Genomic DNA, 20,789 nt, shown 5'->3' with positions numbered 1-20,789 from the left:
ATTCCTTAGGCAAATAAGAATCGCAGTTCTATTATGCTTTGTGCCCGATTTTTACGTTTAAACCCCTATAGTTATGTAATCTTTGTCCGTAGGTTTTTCGTTTAAATTTCGGATCAATTATTTTTTTCCTTTCACAAAATTAACTTTAACTTTTCGTGCAAAAAAAAATTAAAATAAAGATAGGAGTCTGAAATTTTTTGTGTAGATTCTTTAGACAAATGACAATCGCAGTTTTTTCATGCTTCATGATCGATTTTTACGTTTAAATCCCTTTAATTATGCAATCTTTGTCCGTAGGTACTACATTTAAAAAAGTCTTTTTTTATACTATTAAATAAAAAATGTTGATTGTCTTTGAGTGTCATTAACTCGTTGGCCTTTCAATGTAGATCGATGAAATTTTAAACATAGCTAGTTAAAGTAGTTGGTAGTCTCTGTATGAAATTTCATTATTATCACATGAATACAAAAAAACTTATTACAATCGTAAAAAACGACACTAAAAACCATAAGCCCCAAATGAAAATAAAAAAAACATTTTTAAAATAAATTATTTAAGACTGTTCATGTTATCGTCAGCTAAGGGGTTAATACGAGCCCACTTATTGAAACCATTTTTAAGATTTTTCATGAAAGTGAAAGTGTTCCCCATTTTCAGGCCATAAAGGGGGAGAGGGAAATGGCCACAAACCGGTTTCAACATATCCAACACAATACAGAATTAATCTATACTCAATCGTTTTAACTAACTCCCTACTTAGGGTGAGGTGGGGTGAGGGGGGGGGGGGGTATTATGAGACACCCTCTTGTTGATTGAGTATAGATTAATTCTATATTGTGTTGGATATGTTGAAACCGGTTTGTGGCCATTTCCCTCTCCCCCTTTATGGCCTGAAAATGGGGAACACTTTCGCTTTCATGAAAAATCTTAAAAATGGTTTCAATAAGTGGGCTCGTATTAACCCCTTAGCTGACGATAACGTGAACAGTCTTAAATAATTTATTTTAAAAATGTTTTTTTATTTTCATTTGGGGTTTATGGTTTTTAGTGTCGTTTTTTACGATTGTAATAAGTTTTTTTGTATTCATGTGATATTAATGAAATTTCATACAGAGACTACCAACTACTTTAACTAGCTATGTTTAAAATTTCATCGATCTACATTGAGACAATCAACATTTTTTATTTAATAGTATAAAAAAAGACTTTTTTAAATGTAGTACCTACGGACAAAGATTGCATAATTAAAGGGATTTAAACGTAAAAATCGATCATGAAGCATAAAAGAACTGAGATTGTCATTTGTCTAAACAATCTACACAAAAAGTTTCATATATGGCTATATCCGCTAGATTATAATTGGTTCCATGCCATACTGAAATGCATCATATTACAGACAATTTGGCACAAATATTGTAAGTAATTTAATGGCTTTAGAATCGTTTCAGGTTGTTTTTATGTTAAAAATCGTCCAATTTAACAATACTTTTCAACAAATATTATTAGTAATTTAATGGCTATAGAATAACGTCTTTTAATCCTTTTTTACATGGTCTTTATGTTAAAACCGTCCAATTTAACGATAAATACAAATTAGGTAGGAAATAAGAATGAAATTATAACCAAAAAGCAATTTTCTAACTGTTAATAATTAGTGGCAAAGGTACAGGTATGATTTGAAATGTAAATCTGTTTGTCTTTATGCTTCGCTACTTAAAGATATTTTCATCTTTGTTTAGATAAAAATGTATACATACCTTATTAATTTTGTTCTTCTCCTGGAAACCTAGGCAGTATCACATTTCCTGCTTTTTTGCATTTTATACAAAGTTTCATCTGAAAAATATTAAAGATTCTTATAGAGTTGCTTATAAGTCATACCTAACTGTTATAGAAATCATCATGCCATGTTTGAATTCGATAGGACAATTCTAATCTGTTTAAATTAACAAAAAGAGCTAACCGCAATGGACGGACGTACAGACAGACCGACCCTTATTATAGAAAAGCTTTGCTTTTAAAATTTGTATAATATCATCACTAGACTAAATTTTATCTTGGGATGTAATTGTAAAGCTCTCTATAATGGAGAACTATATTAACATACAAATAACGTATTACAATATATATAAGGATACAAATATTACATTATATAATCTTGTCAATAAAACATTTTAAAAAAAGGAAACCAAAAATCGCCACGTGTCACTAAATGTGTGTATATGAAGACGTTTGTTTGTGTGTGTATTTCTCTCTAAAATCTTTATACACTGAACTATAATCAACAGCAGAAAATATATTCTATTAGCGTAGCTACTTTATGACGCATTTATTTTAATTTTGATTAATGAAAATTATCTAACAGCAATTTAATTATTAATTTAAAAAATAAATAAAATATTTTCTGTAATTATAACTGCAAACAAGTATTCCAGAATTATTTTTTTTTGTTTCTGATAAGTCATTATGATTTTAAAATTATTAAACTAAAAGATTTCTGTCTGCTTGTTTATTGTTTATCTTTTTATTATTGCGCTAGTTTTTATAAGAATGCCCCGTCATGTTGCATGATTTCTCGTGACGTCATTCATATTTTAGTCCCCAAAGTCAGTCAGAAACTGCTAAATTCATGCACATTCCCTTTAAGCCAGTCCCCAAAGTCTGAGACTCCTAAAATATGAATATTCGATCCATTGTCCCCTCCCTTCCTCCCTGATATAATATTCTTTGTTAGAGATATCTAGAAAACAAGGACAAAATCCATAAGCATAAGAAGCCCGAATAAATCTTGTAGTGCGCGAACAAACAAAATGAGTAATTGAGCAGATATTCAGTTCTCATAACAATAAAAAAAGAAAATATGCAAAATAAAATCCAATAATATCACAAACCTTAAAAAATAACATTGACTTACTTCTTAAAATGCTTGACCGACAGACAGACGAACAAACAATGTATAGATTAGAAAGGCATATGTTACAGGAATCTTCATTAAAAATTTCAGCTGTTTATTTTTAATAGTAGAGCCGAGAATTTTTCTTTCATAGCGATACGGACAGACTTACGAATAGAGAAATTAAATAACAGAGCAGCTTCGCTACTAAAAACCTTACCTTGCTAGGTTTTACTGTTCTCTTCCCTTCCCCCCGATGTCGATATAAAAAATCCATTATTTGTTTAGTCTAAACTCTGAAAGCAAAATGATTATTTTTCAACAAAATTAACAATAGTTTATGTAGTTAAAGGGGAGGTAGCAATAAAAAAATATGTGGTTGAGGGAAAAATGTAAATATTAAGAGAACTGAAAACATTTTTTTTCTTCTATTTTTCTTCCCTCCTTGGTGAAAAAAAAACTAAAAGAATATGTGGGAATTATTGTGAATAAAATTAAGAGTTCTGTAAATATTTTTTCTTTTTTCCCCTTCCTTGGTGAAAAAAAGCAGGAGGGGGAAAAATATTTGCAGCAGGGGAATTAAAATGAATCTTGTGCAGAATATACACCCCTGGAGGTGCGGGGAAAATGACGCTCAAGTGATTTCGTTACCAGTTTTTTTTTTCATTTGATAGATTTTAAATTTTGCTTTCTTAATGAAAAATGTAAAAAAATCAACAAAAAAATTATATAAATACAATGTCAGGTACATACAATAAGTAGAATGATTGACTAATCAATTCTTCAATGATTATTTCTCTGTTTTAACCCGCCAAAGGATTGGCATGAATTGTTATCCTCTCAATTTTAGCCTCTTTTCCTTAAGTTTAAGTCCATAAAATCATCAATTCGTTTAATTTTACACTGAAATGTATGTGGTATATCAAGGTAGGGAAGGAAGGGGAGGGGATAATGCAATTTATGTTGAACTGGTCCCTAAAGTTTTATGCACAGTAACAGAGATGGGTTTTTGAAATATGAATGCCGCGTTTTTTCGACATTTTTTCGACATTGATTGATTGAACGAAGACGATTGAATTTCAACAGAGTATACAACTTAAGAATTCAAAATTTTAAAATTATTATTTTAGCCATTTGTATAATGTCTAACACAGCTCTAAAAAGATGCATTATTAATATGCAGCAAAAAAAGGATTGAAGATAATTTTATTTTCTTCTATGAAGGCCGTACCAACAAAAGCGAAATAATTAAATATATAGTTGTATACTCTGTTTAGATTTCGCGAATGCCGCGCTTGTTATTCATAGCGTAAAAAATGTCGAAAAAACGCGGCATTATCTTTTAAGAACCCATCTCAGATCCCTCATTAGTTTGCTTAAAATCTTTAAAAAAAACTTCTGTGTGCAAAATTCCACCCAAAAAAATTAATCTACAGAATGGGCAATTTTATTTAACATAATCGTGAGTGTAAATCAAATTATCGTCCATTGTCTTATCCCTTTAGATACTACTGTCTGTCTAAGAAAATAAGTATATTGAAGAAAAAATATGACTATATTGCAATTTGACAGATTTTAAAAACTTTCCTGGAGTAGGTTTAAAATTTTTGGGATTAACAGGCAGACGTTCCAGAGTGTCCAAACTGTCCCACCCATCAATTACTTTACCAAATACTGTGTTCTTTAAATCTAAATATCAGAAAATAAGTCATAAAAATAAAACATGTTAACTGATATAGAATACGAGAATATATTGAAAGGTGAGAAATTTGTCGTCAATTTAGGTTGACTATAGGGACATCATTAACTGGTCAGTTCGTTCATCCAGTAGGATGGGAAGGAAATGGGGTAAATTGATTATCATTTACTAAGTATATTTGCGATAACTTTTATTTAATAGATTCTTCCAATTTTAAACATTTACAAAACAGCCTGCTATATTGCTTCAAGATACATGTCAGATCTATATAGGAAATAAATGTCTATAAATGAGCTCAAGTTTTCCAAGGAATAAATGTTCAAAACTCATAGTGCTCCAATAATCCTCATTAAATTCTCATTGACCAAAGCGATAAAACCTTTATTCTATTTGTTTATGGAATGAATAAAGTTTTTCAATCCATGTTGATATTTGAATTACATTGACGTATTTAATCTTGATTTAATAAACAAAAAAATATACGTTCATAATATAGAAAATCAAAGAAAACTCTGTTTTAAAAGAATTCGATTGTGGCGACACTTCCGTAGTGTTCAAATATTAAAACTAAAATTTTAATCATATTAACCCTTTGGTGATGGTAATGTAAATAAAAAATATAATTGAAGAAATCTTTTTAAAATCATTTAAAATATTAAATATTTACTTCTTTCTTTTAGATAGTAATGGCGAGGGAGGAAAATTTAAATAGATAAATAGATATGTACTTATAGAAAACTAGCCAATAGTGAGATAGTTATATCGAGCCAACTCTAGTATTCAATACCAACAATTCATTTTAAAAATACATAATAATTTAATAAAAGTCATTATGAAAACATATTTCACTAAGACTATACTATACAATTTGCTGATCAAAACTATGAACTATATTCTATGTACAAAATAGACCAACACATTGGCTTGTAAAAAATCTTTGCTGGCAAGCAATATGAAAACGTACCTAATGTTGGTTGGGGAGCATATGTAATGTAAAATTGAGATCCATTTGTGTTGGGTCCGGAATTTGCCATAGATACTACGCCTCTAGCCTGAAAGCAGGACAAAGTTAAAATCTTCTAGATAAACCAAAAAACATTGTTTCGTGTAAGCGCTGGCCCGACAATATATAGGTATTAATATTTATTATACTATATGGTCAATCAAATACAAGAATTCATTTAACTCGAAAAGGACTTTCGGGTATAGTCCCTTTCGTGATAAAGCCTCTTAAGGGCCTTTCATCATAGATTCACACTAGCTTTTGATATGTTATTTTAGGTTAGGTTATGTTAGGTGATTGCACCATAGGGATACAGTCCAACGCAGGGGCTTGAAATAAGAGAAAATCTAGTGTGAAAACGCCCTTTATTTGTTATTTATCGCATATTAGACAGCTTTGTACGATTAAAATCAGTTTTGTTAGTCCTGAGTGGCCGAATGCCTGGGTTAACATAACTAGTATTAATTCTATGTTCTGATATTGCTATATGCTATACATGATTTTTTAGTATGTTTTGTAACAATAATGGAAAGGGGTAGTTTCACGAAATGCATTTGAACTTAATTTAGTGAACCGCATATTTTTGGCTAATTAATGGGTTAAACTATATTATTATGGCATATATTTGAATGAATTTTAATTTAAAATGTAGTTTTGAAAATATCAAGACTTGAAAATCGTCTTTTTGTGATATTTGCAATTTAAAAAGACAGTTTTCAAGTCTGGATATTTTGAAAACTACGTGGTAGAAAATTGAAATTCTTTCAAATATATGCCATGTAAATGTAGTTTAACCAATTAACCAGGAAAAAATATGCTCACTAAATTAAGTTCAAATGCATTTCGCAGGGGTGTATATTCTACATGGGATCCCCTGCTCAGGGGGGGGGGGGGGGAGGGGGGGAAATAAAAAATAAGTGGTTGGAGGGAAAAAAATGTAAAAATTAAGACAACTGAAAACATTTTTTCCATTTCCCCCCCTCCTTGGTGAAAAAAACCTTAAAAATGTGTGGTAGGAGGGATAAAATAAATAAAATATGGAGTTCTTTAAATATTTTTCCATTTTCCCCCTACTTGGTAAGAAAAAACTAGGGGGCGAAGAAAAATAAAAAATTTTGGAGCAGGGAAAAAAAATAAATCTTGTGCAGAATATACACCCCTGGCATTTCGTGAAACTACCCCTTTAGTTACCTTGTGTTTAAGATCATCCTTTATTTCATCAATAAATTTTCCTCCCCAAATACTTTCTCCTCCTTTGCCAGTATTTGTTGGATCTCCTGTTTGTACTATAAATCCCTAAATAAATATTATTTCATATTATATGCGCAGCTAATTCAAAACAAGCGTATATCCTTTAGCGGAAGGGAGCTATAAAACATAAATAATTTAAATCATAGGTATTGCCATTCATTTACTTCTAGAAATTCAGAACTTTATAAGAATTTTTACATCAGTAATTTTCTTTTTTATATTTAAAAGCTAGTAAAGTTATAAAATAAACCCTACTTTATTGCAACTTAAAAATTGTGTTTATTGTTTTAATTTCAAAGAATTATTGTGTATCAATTGTAAGTCTCAATTAAAGTATTTCAAAGAACTGAGAAAAATCAAAATAAACAACTTTAACAGTATTAGTCATAAAAAGGAAAACCAAGGGAGGAGTTGCGCTAAAAATCCGTAAAGGTTGTGAGTTAAAAACAGTACCTAGTAGAACGATAAAAATTTAAGTTAGCTTAAATTTTTTTGTCTTTAGTTATTTCTAATAAGAAAGACCTACATATATTTAGTGAATATTACCGTTCTACTACTAGTTTTAAGCCTTAAAACTCACACCGTTACGGATTTTTAGCGTAACCTACTACTTCCCTTTACATTAATTTTTAAGTCTTCTATAGAACTAGCTTACCTTAATATTTCTGATAAAAATGCATCCGTTATAGTAGTCAGTCCCTGCCAGGGCCAGAAAGTTCTCCACAGTTTTAGGACAGGATTCTGCAAACAATTCTAGTTTCATGTCCCCCACTGTTGTGTGTAATGTTACAGACATTTTGTTGTCTGAAAATATAAATCATTTAGGTATATTTTTAAGTTTAAATAATAAGGACAGTTATGCTCATAAGTAGCGCAGCAATAACTAAGAAAATTTTCAATAATAATGTTTAAGTGTGGGGGGGGGGGAGGGATAAGTTCTGACACTTTTGCGTGATTATAGGCTTTGTCTTTGGAGTGAGAGGATAGATTATTTAACAAAAAAGATTATTTTTGGGATGTAGTTTTCCTATTTTTAAAAAATTTTTGGATTTGGCCTCCAGGTTGTCTCTGGACAGGTAAAGCTGAAATTTTTTTTTTGAAGAGATAGAGTCCAACTTATTAAACAAAATATGCATCTTTTATCTTTCAATATGTAAATAACATTCAAAAAGATGCATATTTTGTTTATAATTTGACTTTTTTTCATTATTACCTGTCCAGAGACAACCTGTAGGCCTGCAGCACCTGAAAATGGAAGCCAAATCCAATTTAAAAAAAAAAAAATAGGAAAACTACATCCCAAAAGGAGTCTGTTTTGTTAAATAATCTATCCTCTCACTCCAAAGACAAAGCCTATAATCCCAGTTTACGCAATAGTGTCAGAACTTACACCCCCCCCCCCTTCCGATAATAATATACAAAAATATAATATATACTAAATAGTAATACTTATCGATTGCAATGTATAAATCAATTTATATTTTTGCTGGAATTTGTGACAAACCGATATTATACCGATTATTGACTACGCTACTTATGTAGCTATCAATTTTATTTTCAGGTACTTAACAAGCGTATTTGTTAAAAATGCATTTTTATTACAATATATAAAAAATAGCGGTTTCGCCACTAGCCTCTAGGGGCTTTGCCCCATAGGTGATTTTAAAAAAGTTAAGAACCACTGGTGCAATAACAGCCACATTTTAAAAAACGGGGCGATATTTTTTTCAGTTTTGGTTAGGTTGGGGGAGACCCACCTCCCAAGAAAATAGTTTAAAACCACCACAGGACCAGTAGGTATATTCCCTGAAGATTAGAATCCGATCGGTTCAATGGTTACCGAGATCTTAAGGGACAGACATGATTCTACTTTGTATTATAGATACTTAAGGATTCAAATTTAATTTAAGAATCCACCTCAGGATGATGCTCGATCTGTACCACTATTGATTCCTGTGACGTAATAAAAATGAGGGATTCTCCATCTTTTTTTATGGGTTTTCTTTCCCACTTCCCCTCTCATCTCCCTCATTTACATGATGTCACAGGAATCAAAAGTGGTGCAAAAGTGGTACAGATAGGCATAGGCGTCCAAGGGGGGGGGGGGGGGGTAATGGGGCGATTACCCCCCCCCCCAAACGATTTTGGGGGGAAATAAAAAATCTCTAATAAAAAAAATTTTTGCTCGCTTCGCGCGCATTTTTAATATTATATATTTAATAAAATTTAAATTACCCCCCCCAAAAATTTTACCCCGGGGGTAAATTTTGGGGGGGTAAACTAAATTTACCCCTGCCAACAGATTTCAGGGGGGGTAATTACCCCCCCCCCCAAGCAAATTTTACCCCCGGAGTAAAAATTTTGGGGGGGGTAAAAAAAATTTGCGGCGGGCATCGCGCGCCATTTTACCCCCCCCCCAAACACGAATTACCCCCCCCAAAATAAAAAGCTTGGACGCCCCTGCAGATAGGTACTGATGTTACATATCTATATCTCATTACAAAATGATGTATTAAGAAGGGATCTAAGGGGATATGACAATGGCCGATAAATTGATGTACATCCCCAAAAATGATACACAAAATTGCCCTTTCTGTAGATTTAAATTAGTGGTTGAAACATTTGAACGCACAACTTAATAAATGAACCAATCAAAATTTACGTCAACGAATAAGAAAACGTTAATATAAAGCTTTGGGGACTAGTATAATAAACAGCCCATTATCTCCTCTTTGTTACACACTATTTTTTAAGAGAGACAAATATTTTCAACTTCCCGAATTGTTTTAAAACCCAAGGATAAGTTTTATTTTCAATTCGTCATAACAATTAATAATTCAAACTGTAAAATTGTAAATTGAATTTCATATACAAATATACTTATATTTTATACAAATTGGGACTTTGTTTTAAGAAAGCTAGAAAAAATATAAATGAAAACAAGGATGGCAACATCCATAAAAAAAACGAATTTAAGATACACTTAATCACTTAATTGTACTAGGAATCATGTTAACCAATTAATATCCACTGGATTAGAACCAGTTCTCTGCCATACTAAAAAAATCATACATCATATACATATAATATATGTATATACTACCAGGCTGGGCTAACAAAACTGGTTTTAATCACATCATTTTAATATCCGCAGAAAGCTGTCTATAATGCGATAATCAACTATTTTAAAATTGAAGCGATAACCATATCCTATAATAAAATTATCTATTTTTAGTGGACATACAAACTTATTAGTAATGATTATAGAGTTGCTATGCTTTATAAATTGTACCTAACTGTTACATGAATCATCATGTCAAGTTTTAATTAGTAAGACAATTCTAACATGCTTAAGTTTACTGTAAAAGCTGTCCGTTACCGACTGACAGACGTACTGGCCGTCTCTATAAGTAGAAAAGCTTCGCTTTTAAATATATTAGAACACACCCTTTGCTGATATGTGCTTTATACATTTTTTATATGCGAAGCTTTTCTATAATTAGGGTCGGTCCGTCAGAGAAGTTAGTTCTTTTCGTTAATTTAAACAGGTTAGAATTGACTTGTCGTTTTTAAACTTTGCATGATGATTCCTATAATAATTAGGTACGATTTAGAAAGCGTAGCAGTTCTACAGTCGTTGCCAGAATGTCCATTTTAAACATGTTGATTTTAAACTTTTTTAACAACAAATTTTTATGAGATAAAATGATCTGATTGATCTGATTTTTGGAATACTGATTCCTATGACAACAAAGTAAATGCTATTAGCGAAGCATCTCTATAATCAAGTCCTAAAAATGTAAGTACATCATTAAACAGTATCCAGTATTCAACAAATTTTGCAACAAATTTACTTACAATTTTGTTTAGACTTATGCATTAATATACATACTGCTTATTCATTTCTGACACTGTTGTTGTTCGTTTGTCCTACCGTTTCAAGGCTTCGCTCTTATGGATGTTGTCATCCTTGTTACATAGATTTTGTTTGTATTAACAGTTTAAATTTCTCAATCAACGGAAACTTGTGCCAATAATAGTTTATACGTCGCGAGTACATTCATCTTAGCCACTGATATACAGATACAGTATTCGAAGAAAAAGTATTTAAACAAAAGTTAAAAATAAATTATAGTGCAAGGGCGTCCAAGCTTTTTAATTTTTTTTTTTTTTGGGGGGGGGGGTGGTAGGTAAAAATTCAAAATTTAATCTTTATATCATACAGGCAGGCTTTTTATTTTTTTTTATGTCCATGATAAAGTGTTTATATTTTTTACGGTAAAACACACCTAGTATCGAAGGGGGAGAAAAAAAAGCCTAAAACCATCCAATTTAAAAATTAAATAGCCCAACCAAAAGGATGCCTTCAGAAAATGTTGAAGTCAACTGGCTCAGTTGTTACCAAGATCTTAAAGAAAAGGCGAAATATACATTACCACTTTTTTACTTGTTAGAAGTAAAAGATCTCTAAAATGGTAACACCGTTTGGATTGTAATTTTTAAAGACGCATTTTGTATCTTGAGAAGGCCTGAAGCGGAGCTGCTAATAAATATGACTATTTGTTTTCTTTGATAACAACTGTGATATGCTTTTCCACATTAAGATGAGAAAAAAATTATTTTTAATATTTTTATAGTAATTTATGTATGATGAAAAAGTAAATCTCATTTTCAATTTATTTTAGCGATTTTAATCGTCTATGTTTATATGTGTTGATTATCATTAAGGGTGTAATAGTTATTTCTCGTATCGTATTATAAACGGCTTTCCGCGGATATAGAATGTACAATTATAAGATTAAAACCAGTTTTTTAGCCCCGTGGTGCCGAAGGCACGGGCTAAAAAAACTGGTTTTAATCTTATGATTGTACATTTTTATATTCGTAGAAAGCTGGATATAATACGATGCTAGACATAGTTTTTTCGTATGGATGAGAACCGGTTCCTATCCACCGGATTCGAATGAATACGAGAAATCAATATATCCTCCATTGTCTTATCCCCTGAGCTCCATGATTACCCCATGGTATTGTCTTATCCCCTGAGCTCCATGATTACCCCATGGTATTGTCTTATCCCCTGAGCTCCCTGATTACCCCATGGTATTGTCTTATCCCCTGAGCTCCATGATTACCCCATGGTATTGTCTTATCCCCTGAGCTCCCTGATTACCCCATGGTATTGTCTTATCCCCTGAGCTCCATGATTACCCCATGGTATTGTCTTATCCCCTGAGCTCCATGATTACCCCATGGTATTGTCTTATCCCCTGAGCTCCCTGATTACCCCATGGTATTGTCTTATCCCCTGAGCTCCATGATTACCCCATGGTATTGTCTTATCCCCTGAGCTCCATGATTACCCCATGGTATTGTCTTATCCCCTGAGCTCCATGATTACCCCATGGTATTGTCTTATCCCCTGAGCTCCATGATTACCCCATGGTATTGTCTTATCCCCTGAGCTCCATGATTACCCCATGGTATTGTCTTATCCCCTGAGCTCCATGATTACCCCATGGTATTGTCTTATCCCCTGAGCTCCATGATTACCCCATGGTATTGTCTTATCCCCTGAGCTCCATGATTACCCCATGGTATTGTGCTAAACCTTTGCATATTTAGCGGCGCAATATTTTAGGGATAATTATTCTTAAAAAAATAATCTAAAAACTTTTGATTACTTCCCTCAAAGTGCCCCCACTCCCCTTAAGAGATAAGACAATGAACACGAATTGATGATAAACAAAATGACCCTTACTTTAGATTAAACTATCGGTTGAAAAGTTTGAAAACTTCAAGTTTGAACCAACCAATCAACGTTGAATCCGTACAATTTTTTGCGACTTCTAATTGGTTTAAAATTAGAAGTAAGTTGTTATATTTTTTGGCAAAATTAATTGAAATGATTGCTAAAACGTGAATAAATTCCATGTCTTTGAATATTGAAACTTTAACATAAATAAATCAAAGCTATAATTTTTTCTACTGTTTATTTTTACTAATTCTTATCTCTACCCCACAGCAACCCCCAAAATAAAACAATTACGGTGAACATATTACAACAACAAGAGGGTTGTAGATAATGTATATCTGACATGAAAAATATATCTTCTTTGAATTAAGTCCCCAATAAACTTTTTTTGGGGGATTTAAAAATTAATTTTTAGTGTTGCTGTAATCATTTTATCCGGAGCAAAAGCTCTTTTTTTACTTCGGGTAATATTGTGGCTTACAGAACATTTTTATATAATTCACTTTATATTGATACAATAAAAAAACATTACTCTGTTCATTGGAAATAATTTTTTTTTCCAAAACAATTAATTTCATTGAAAAATCTAACATTTACAATAAAACAAATAATTCTGAAATCTAACCAATAAGAAGTCTTGTTTTATATAATTCTTTACAATTCAAAAAAAGAGTGTTTTCACAAAGTGACTTATTTCCAATGTAGTTAAATATTTTTTATTTAATTAAAATGAAAAGAATGAAAACCATACACATAAAAGATACATACTTTTTAAAATTATTTTAAAAGATAAGTTTGAATAATCTTATTTTATAACACATTTATATATGTGACAAAAATAAATTTGTTGTATTGCATGAACATTTGTTGTCATTTAACCCTTTACAGCCATTTTTTATGTTTTTAAAATAAGTGAGAGAACACAAACATGTTAATGTTAATTCGTTGATATATTATAAAGAATTAATTTTTTAGTGAATTTTTATAGTAAAATCATAAGGCCTAATTTTACTCTATACCAGAATACAATATTTATGAAGCAAAACACTCTAAAAGCTACGAATTTTACCCAAATAAAAAAAAACCTTTTGCTTCGGTCAAAATGATCACGGCAACAGTAAAAATTAATATTTAAATCCCCTCAAAAAAGTTTATTGGGGACTTAATTCAAATTTAGGCTCTGCAGTCTAATTCTACTGGTGTCATAGTATATTTTTTATATACGTTTTAAAAATAGGTTAAAAACAGTTTAAGATATAAACTTTTGCTAAAATAAAATTATATTTATAATTCCATGTAAATAAGACTAATATAAAAGTAACAGGATTCCTTTTGGGTGGAGGTTACCTCCCCCCTTTCAAGATAAATCGCCCCTAGAAAAAACAAAACAAAAGTGGAGGGTCGATATCCCCCTTCCGTACAGTGTCCCTAGAGGCCTCTAGAGGAGTAGCTCCTAGTATGAAATATAGAGAAAGGGAGTGTGAGCTATTTAGACAGAGATTAAGTGGAAGGTGAGGTTAGGTTAAATAAGTTTACTTTGGCACCACTTTGATTATACCTGGCAGGTTCACCACCACAATGAAGATCTACACATTTCCAGCTTTCAGCCATTTTTATTCTTGTCATTGAAATTATGTGTTTGTTTTATATGAACACTAGCGGCTTCGCCCCTAGCATCTAGAAAAAATTCTGGTGCTGCCCATAATTTATGGGCATCACCATGGGGGTGGGGAATTTTCATTTTGGGGGGGGGTTGGGGGTGTCCCATCCCCCCAAGAAAATAGCTTAAAACTACCACAGGACCAATAGCTATATACCCTGAAGAGTAGAATTCGATCGGTTCAGTAGTAACCGAGATTTTAAGGGGCGGACGGACAGACAGACAAACGGAGAGACATCAAGCTACTTTGTATTATAGATAATATGAATCCTTATACTAAAGTAACAGGATGTTTGTCTGTGTGTGTGTCTGTCTGTGTGTCTGTACCGAAGGATCTCGCTAACCGCTGAACCGATCGGGTTCTCCTTAACAGGGTAGCTTCTCATAAGTCCCGGGAAGGTTTATATTACGTTTTTTAACTAAAATTAAAAATAATGGGGGGGGGCACCCCCCCAAAAAAAATTTCCACCCCCCAAATATTTTTTAAAATTGTTCTTTTAAAATCTAAAATAAGAAATTGGGTTATCAAATTCGACTCCCCCCTCCTCAAGTAGCCGCTAGTATGAACATAAAGTAAGATAATAGAGGGGACATGAGCTTTATGTAACTCTCCCCTCAGGCAGGGACCATCTCCTGATTTTTGTATTGGGTTTTTGCAATCAGCGAATAGTGTCGGAAATATAAACACAGCCGAGACCTAACAAATGACAAGAAAGCAATTTGCAATCAGATGAGAAGGGTCTCTGCCACTAGGGTAGGTAGTTGTCTGGATTATACAACATCTATACTTTAGTTATAAAAGCTATTGATCAATCGCAACCCAAGACTACTTTATCAAACCAACATCTTTGTACAGGCCAAATATATATTTCAAAAACCAAAGTTTTCATTCTCAATCGTCCTGTAAAGGAAAAAACACAAATCAGTAAATCATACATACAAAAAGTCTATTTTTGAAAAATCTGAATAAGATATTTACTTTATATTTAAAAGATGAACATTTTAATCTTAACTTTTTGATAGATTTGTTGTTTCGTCCTAAAACTGTATCACAATGATTGATTACAGTCAATAACATAAAAACATATACACATACTTAAAGCCTTTTTGAATTTTATTTCAGTAAGGTTTTTTTTTGTCTGTAGCTTAAGATTTCTAAAACTACTGAACCGATATGGTTCACCTTTACAGTAAGGCTTCTAATAGGTCCTGGTATGGTTTTAGGCTACTTTATTATTTCTATAAATAAGTCCAGGTATGGTTTTAGGCTATTTTTCTGCCAATTTATATCATTTTGAATACAGAGCCCATAGATGCTAGGAGCGGACCCAATAGTATAATATAATCTGGTTCTTTTAACTGTATATTTGTCTCTAACAGATAATTATGATACTTTGTATGTTCATTGTTTATTCCTGTAACACTCAAGCATAATTTAGAAAGCATGTACACATTTTAGCATTTTTGTCTACATTTTTTCATTTCCCATAACTCGATTTCTGGCCTGTTAATATCTAGAACGATTGTCACGATGTGCAATGATATGAGCAAAGTATCTTTATAATCTAGTCTCAAATTGTAATTATGCACCCTTCTTAAGCATGTTTGTTAAAAGCGAAGCTTCTCTATAATTATGGTTAGTCCGTCCGTAATTTTTTTTGTATGATATAATTATTGAAATAGACATGTTAGAATTATCCAATCGATTTCAAACTTTGCCTGATGATTCCTTTTACAGTTAGGTACAATTTAGAAAACGTAGCAACTCTATAGAGGGGGGGGGGGAGTTCTAACACATTTGCGTAAACCTGGTATATAGGCTTCATCTTTGGACTGAGAGGATAGGTTATTAAAAGATAAAATCATTCTTTTATGATGAATTTTTCCAAGTTTTAAGATTTTTTGGATAGGCCTCCAGGTTCTGGAGCTCCAGGCCTCCAGGTAGTCTCTGCGCAGGTAAAACTGAAATTTTTTTTTAAAGAGTTAGAGGTCAACTTATAAAACATGCATATTTTGTTTTAAAAGCTGACCTCTAACTCTTCAAAAAAATATTTATTTTATTTTCAATTGTACAGAGACCACCTTGAGGCCTGGAGCTCCGGAACCTGGAGGCCTATCCAAAAAATCTGAAAACTTGGGAAAATTCGTCATAAAAGAATGATTTTATCTTTTAATAACCTATCCTCTCAGTCCAAAGATAAAGCCTATATACCAGGTTTACGCAAATGTGTCAGAACTCCCCCCCCCCCTTATTACAAGAAGGTTCATACCTCCATTAAAACATTTGCTGATATTTTTTAACATTTTGACAACATATTTTTGTATTTTTGCAACAAATTTATGTACAATTTCGTTAACACTTACATTGTGCTGCTTTTTAATTAAGTTCTGACATTCTTTAAGAATTGTTTGCCCTTCCTTCTGATTATAGAGATTCGCTTTTATGTATGTTGTCATCCTTTTTCAATAGGATTTGGATGTGTTATCTAAAACACTTCCAATTACAAACTGATGTCTGAACATAGATTTATTAATATTCAGGGAGAAAAAGTAAAATAAAGTTTGAATAAATTTTTTAACCGCTATTATTTACTACGTACCAAAGGCAAAAAATTACAATCTCAGAATATTTTTGAGATATTTTTTTAATCATTCATTGACCCATGCCTGCATTCCTGGATTAAGCAGACTTTATGATGGTGTTTTAATTGATTTTAAGTGTTAATGTTTTCAGCAAAGCCACTTTACATTTATGTTTTGAGTCTGTTCCTACTTTGGATAATCGCTAGTGGCTACGCCCCCCTCTTCACTTTCAATTGTAGTTTTAACAAGGATACAACATCCATAAGTAGCGAAGCTCAAAAATTTTGATTGTATATCAGGAAAAACAAACTATAAAGCAGTGTCATATAATAAATATTAATATTGGTAAAATAGGGAAATCATCACACCTTTAAAATCACGCAACCTTATAATCATGAAAACTTGAAAATCTAGGAATCAAGCTAGCACCGCAATTAATAGACTAATCTTAATGAATCTTGATGGAAATATGTAGAACATGAGTATACTCAATCCCTGATAATTTCAACAGTCAATCCTGAATAGGAATTAAGAAAACCACGAAAACCAAAAAAATCTAGGAATCGATCTAGCACCCCAATTAATAAAAAAATATTAATAAAAATATTAATAAAACTTGGTGAAAATATGTAGAATATAAAATTAATTAATACCTGAAAATTTCAGCCCTTAATCACGAAAACATAAAAATCTAGGAATCGATCTAGCACCCTAAATAACAAACAGACGGACAAAACAATGTATATATTAGATGGGCATATATAGTGGAAATCTTCACTAAAAATTTTAGCTGTCTATCTTGAATAGGAGCCGAGAAAATCACGTTTCCCCCAATTCATTAATTACGGACAGACGGACGGACGGACGGACGGACGGAAATTGTGAATTATAGAGTAGCTTCGCTACTAAAAAGAAAAATTTTATAAATTCCTATCAGGGTAGGTAATTTTTTATAGAGCCGATTTCTCTTGGGAGGGTGTTGGTACACTCCCCCAAAATAGACATAAACCATCCCAGGACCTCTGAAAAGCTACCCTGTAAAGGAGAACCATATCGGTTTAGTAGTTAGCGAGATCCTTTGGTACACACACAAAGACAGATAAAGAGAGATCCTCTTTCTTTATTATAAGGATAACTTCGCCCATAGCCTCAAAGAGTGGGGGCCGGAGGGGAATACCGCCCTCCCTCCATTTAATAGTCATGTAAGCTAATTCTAGGCTTTTTAAAAAAACTTATTGTTATTACCTAATTGATCAGATCAAGTATAAATTTTTTTGCCAATCCTCCATAAAGCATAATTACATTTTTAGTAGCGAAGCTACTCTATAATTCACAATGTCCGTCCGTCCGTCTGTCCGTAATTAATAAATTGGGGGAAACGTGATTTTCTCGGCTCCTATAAAAGGTAGAAAGCTGAAACTTCATCAAGGAGCACAATTAACTATAAGACATCAATGGCGGTCGGACTGCTTTTTAGCAGGTTTTAGGCTATTTTTATATTTTCCAAATTTTCCCAATATCTTTGGTGTTTATGGTACGATTTTCAAATTTTTTTCAGTTAAAGATATCAAAATTAAATTTTCCGTCGTTTGAAGAAAACAGCGATGACGGTCAGACTGCCTTTTAACAGGTTTTTGGCTATTTTTATATGTTTGACATATTTCCCCATATCTTTGATTTTTTTGGTCCAATTTTAAAACTTTTTTTGCATTAACAGTTTCAAAATATTTTTTTCACATTGTTATGTGCATCTAGTATGTAATTTACTTTAACCGTCTTCATCATACAAAATAAAACAAAGTTTTGTGTTTATTTTCTCCATTAAATCTATTCTTGATTTAATAAATGCACTTTAAATCTATTTGTACGTATTCCCATCCACAATTTTTTGTGCTTTGCTACTTATGGATGTTGTCATCCTTGTTTTCAGATTCTTCCTTCTCTTTATTTTAGAACTAGGGGCTTCGCGCCTAGAGGCCTCTAGGGGCACATGAGGGGGGGGGAGTTGTCTTCGATTACCAATTTTTTTTATTTAGATTTCAAAAAAATGTAAAAAAAAATATTTGGGGGTGGGAATTGTCGACCATCCCTTCCCCCCCCCCCCCCCTAGGTTTTCAATTTTAGTTTGGAAAAAAAATTTTTTTTTTTTTTTTTTTTTGGGAGGGGTAATTTTGTTTCTAGAGGTGAATTCTCTTGGGAACCCTCCTCCAAAATAGTTATAAACCTATGACCTATGAGAAGCTACCCTGTAAAGGAAAACCATATCGGATAAGCCGGATCCTTTTATTTTATTATAAGTATTCAAAGCTGCACTCAGTGGCGTGCGAAGCACTTTGTCTAGGGGGGGGCATTTTGAAAATTTTGCCCCCCCCTAAATCAAAGTGCCCCGGGGGGATTATTTGATTATGGGCCTTCTAGTCCTTATCCCTTCTTCCCCATCCCTATTTCCCATTTATATCCCCCATATCTTCCCCCCTCTCTCTTCTCCCCCATCCCTTCTCCCCACCCTGCAATGACCGAAGGGAAGGGAGCTAGAAAGCATCTTCGAAAAAAAAGAAGATAATTTAACCTTCCACCCCCCCCCCCCACCACAAAACATTTTTTATGGGAGGAAGGGGATGTTATAAAATCTCAGCAGGAAGGAAAATTTTTTTGGGGGGGAGATAAAAACACTCATTTTGGAAATAATTTACCAAAAATAAACCTAATATGTAAAACTGATTTTAAATATTTCTTTATTGTATGACAACAAGGATGACAACATCTATAAGTAGCAAAGCACAAAAAATCATTAATAAGAATAAAGACAAGAAGATTTAAAGAGCATTAGTTTAAATAAATATATATTTTAGGTAGAAAAAGTCACAAATCCTTTTTCTTGTATGTTGTGTGATGACAGTCAAAGTAAATTACATACTAGATGCTCGGAACAACGAGAGATTTTATTTTTTTGATATTATAATCCACAAAAAAATTTGTTGTGCTATAAAATCCAAAGATATAAAGAACTTTGTAAAAAATAAAAAAAAATACTTGTCCTTTCATCTACAGATATGAAAATCTCTTAGAAATATGGAAAACTTTGGGGTATAGTCTCTTTTGTGGCAACGCCTCTTAAGGGGCATTTCGTCGTATTTTCATAGTAGCTTTTAATAGTTTATTATAGGTTAAGTTAGGTTAGGTGATTTTCCCGCAGGGTTAGGCAATTGGCCCCACAGGGGCTATAAATAGGGGAAAAGCTACTGTGAAAATATGAAGAAATTAAGAGGCAATGTCACGAAAGGGACTATACCCGAAATTTGATTTTGATACCCTTAGCTACAAAAATTTTGTGAATTGGACCAAACAATGGGGGAATTGTGAAAGATACAAAATTGCCAAAAACCTCCTAAAAAGCAGTCCGACCTCCAGAAATTTCTAATATTTAATTATACTCCATAATGTTGGGAGTGTTAACATTAAGTTTTAGCCTTCTATCTTTAATTGCAGTTAAGAAAATTACATTTCCCCATTAGCATTACAAACTGACAGCCATAGTTATTATAGAGAAGATAAAAAGTTATATCAACATATCCTACCCTCTTCAAATGGCAATTTAACAATATGTCAATTTTTCATGTAGTGGTGTTTTAAAGGATTTATTAGGGCAGTGTGCAAAGCGCACCGAAAAATATTTATTTCCTCTTTGAACTAAAATCAATTAACTACAACAAGAGTGACGTATTTTAACAAGTTAGGAATATAGAGTGTAGTTAGTTTTAAGGCTCTTTAATGAAAATTGCCATAAAAAAAAACATGTCTTTTTGTAAGGGTATGTACACAAAAAAATTATAAACTTATCATGAACATCATATGACATCATGTATAGTTATTAATTTAGACAGACATACAATGTTGAAAAAAAGGCTTAGATAAATATCAACGCTGTTTCATTTTTATTTAAA

General features: G+C 32.3%; 1 protein-coding gene across 1 annotated transcript; it reads right to left on the bottom strand.

The window, feature by feature from the left end:
• Positions 1-3,562: 3,562 nt before the first annotated feature.
• LOC145331836 (peptidyl-prolyl cis-trans isomerase-like 3) lies at positions 3,563-7,676 on the bottom strand. The gene is made up of 5 exons (XM_080176683.1): positions 7,503-7,676; positions 6,788-6,892; positions 5,558-5,645; positions 4,484-4,583; positions 3,563-3,755 (listed from the first exon to the last, which is right to left on the bottom strand). Exons 1-5 carry the CDS (start codon positions 7,641-7,643, stop codon positions 3,698-3,700), a joined length of 492 nt encoding a protein of 163 aa, XP_080032809.1. The 5' UTR covers positions 7,644-7,676; the 3' UTR covers positions 3,563-3,697.
• Between the last annotated feature and the right edge of the window lie 13,113 nt (positions 7,677-20,789).

The sequence above is a fragment of the Acartia tonsa genome, chromosome 11 (genome assembly GCF_053477335.1).
Source record: "Acartia tonsa isolate MP-2025a chromosome 11, ASM5347733v1, whole genome shotgun sequence".
Taxonomy (NCBI): domain Eukaryota; kingdom Metazoa; phylum Arthropoda; class Copepoda; order Calanoida; family Acartiidae; genus Acartia; species Acartia tonsa.
Note: the sequence above shows the minus strand (reverse complement) of the source record. Positions and strands in the feature narration are given on the sequence as shown.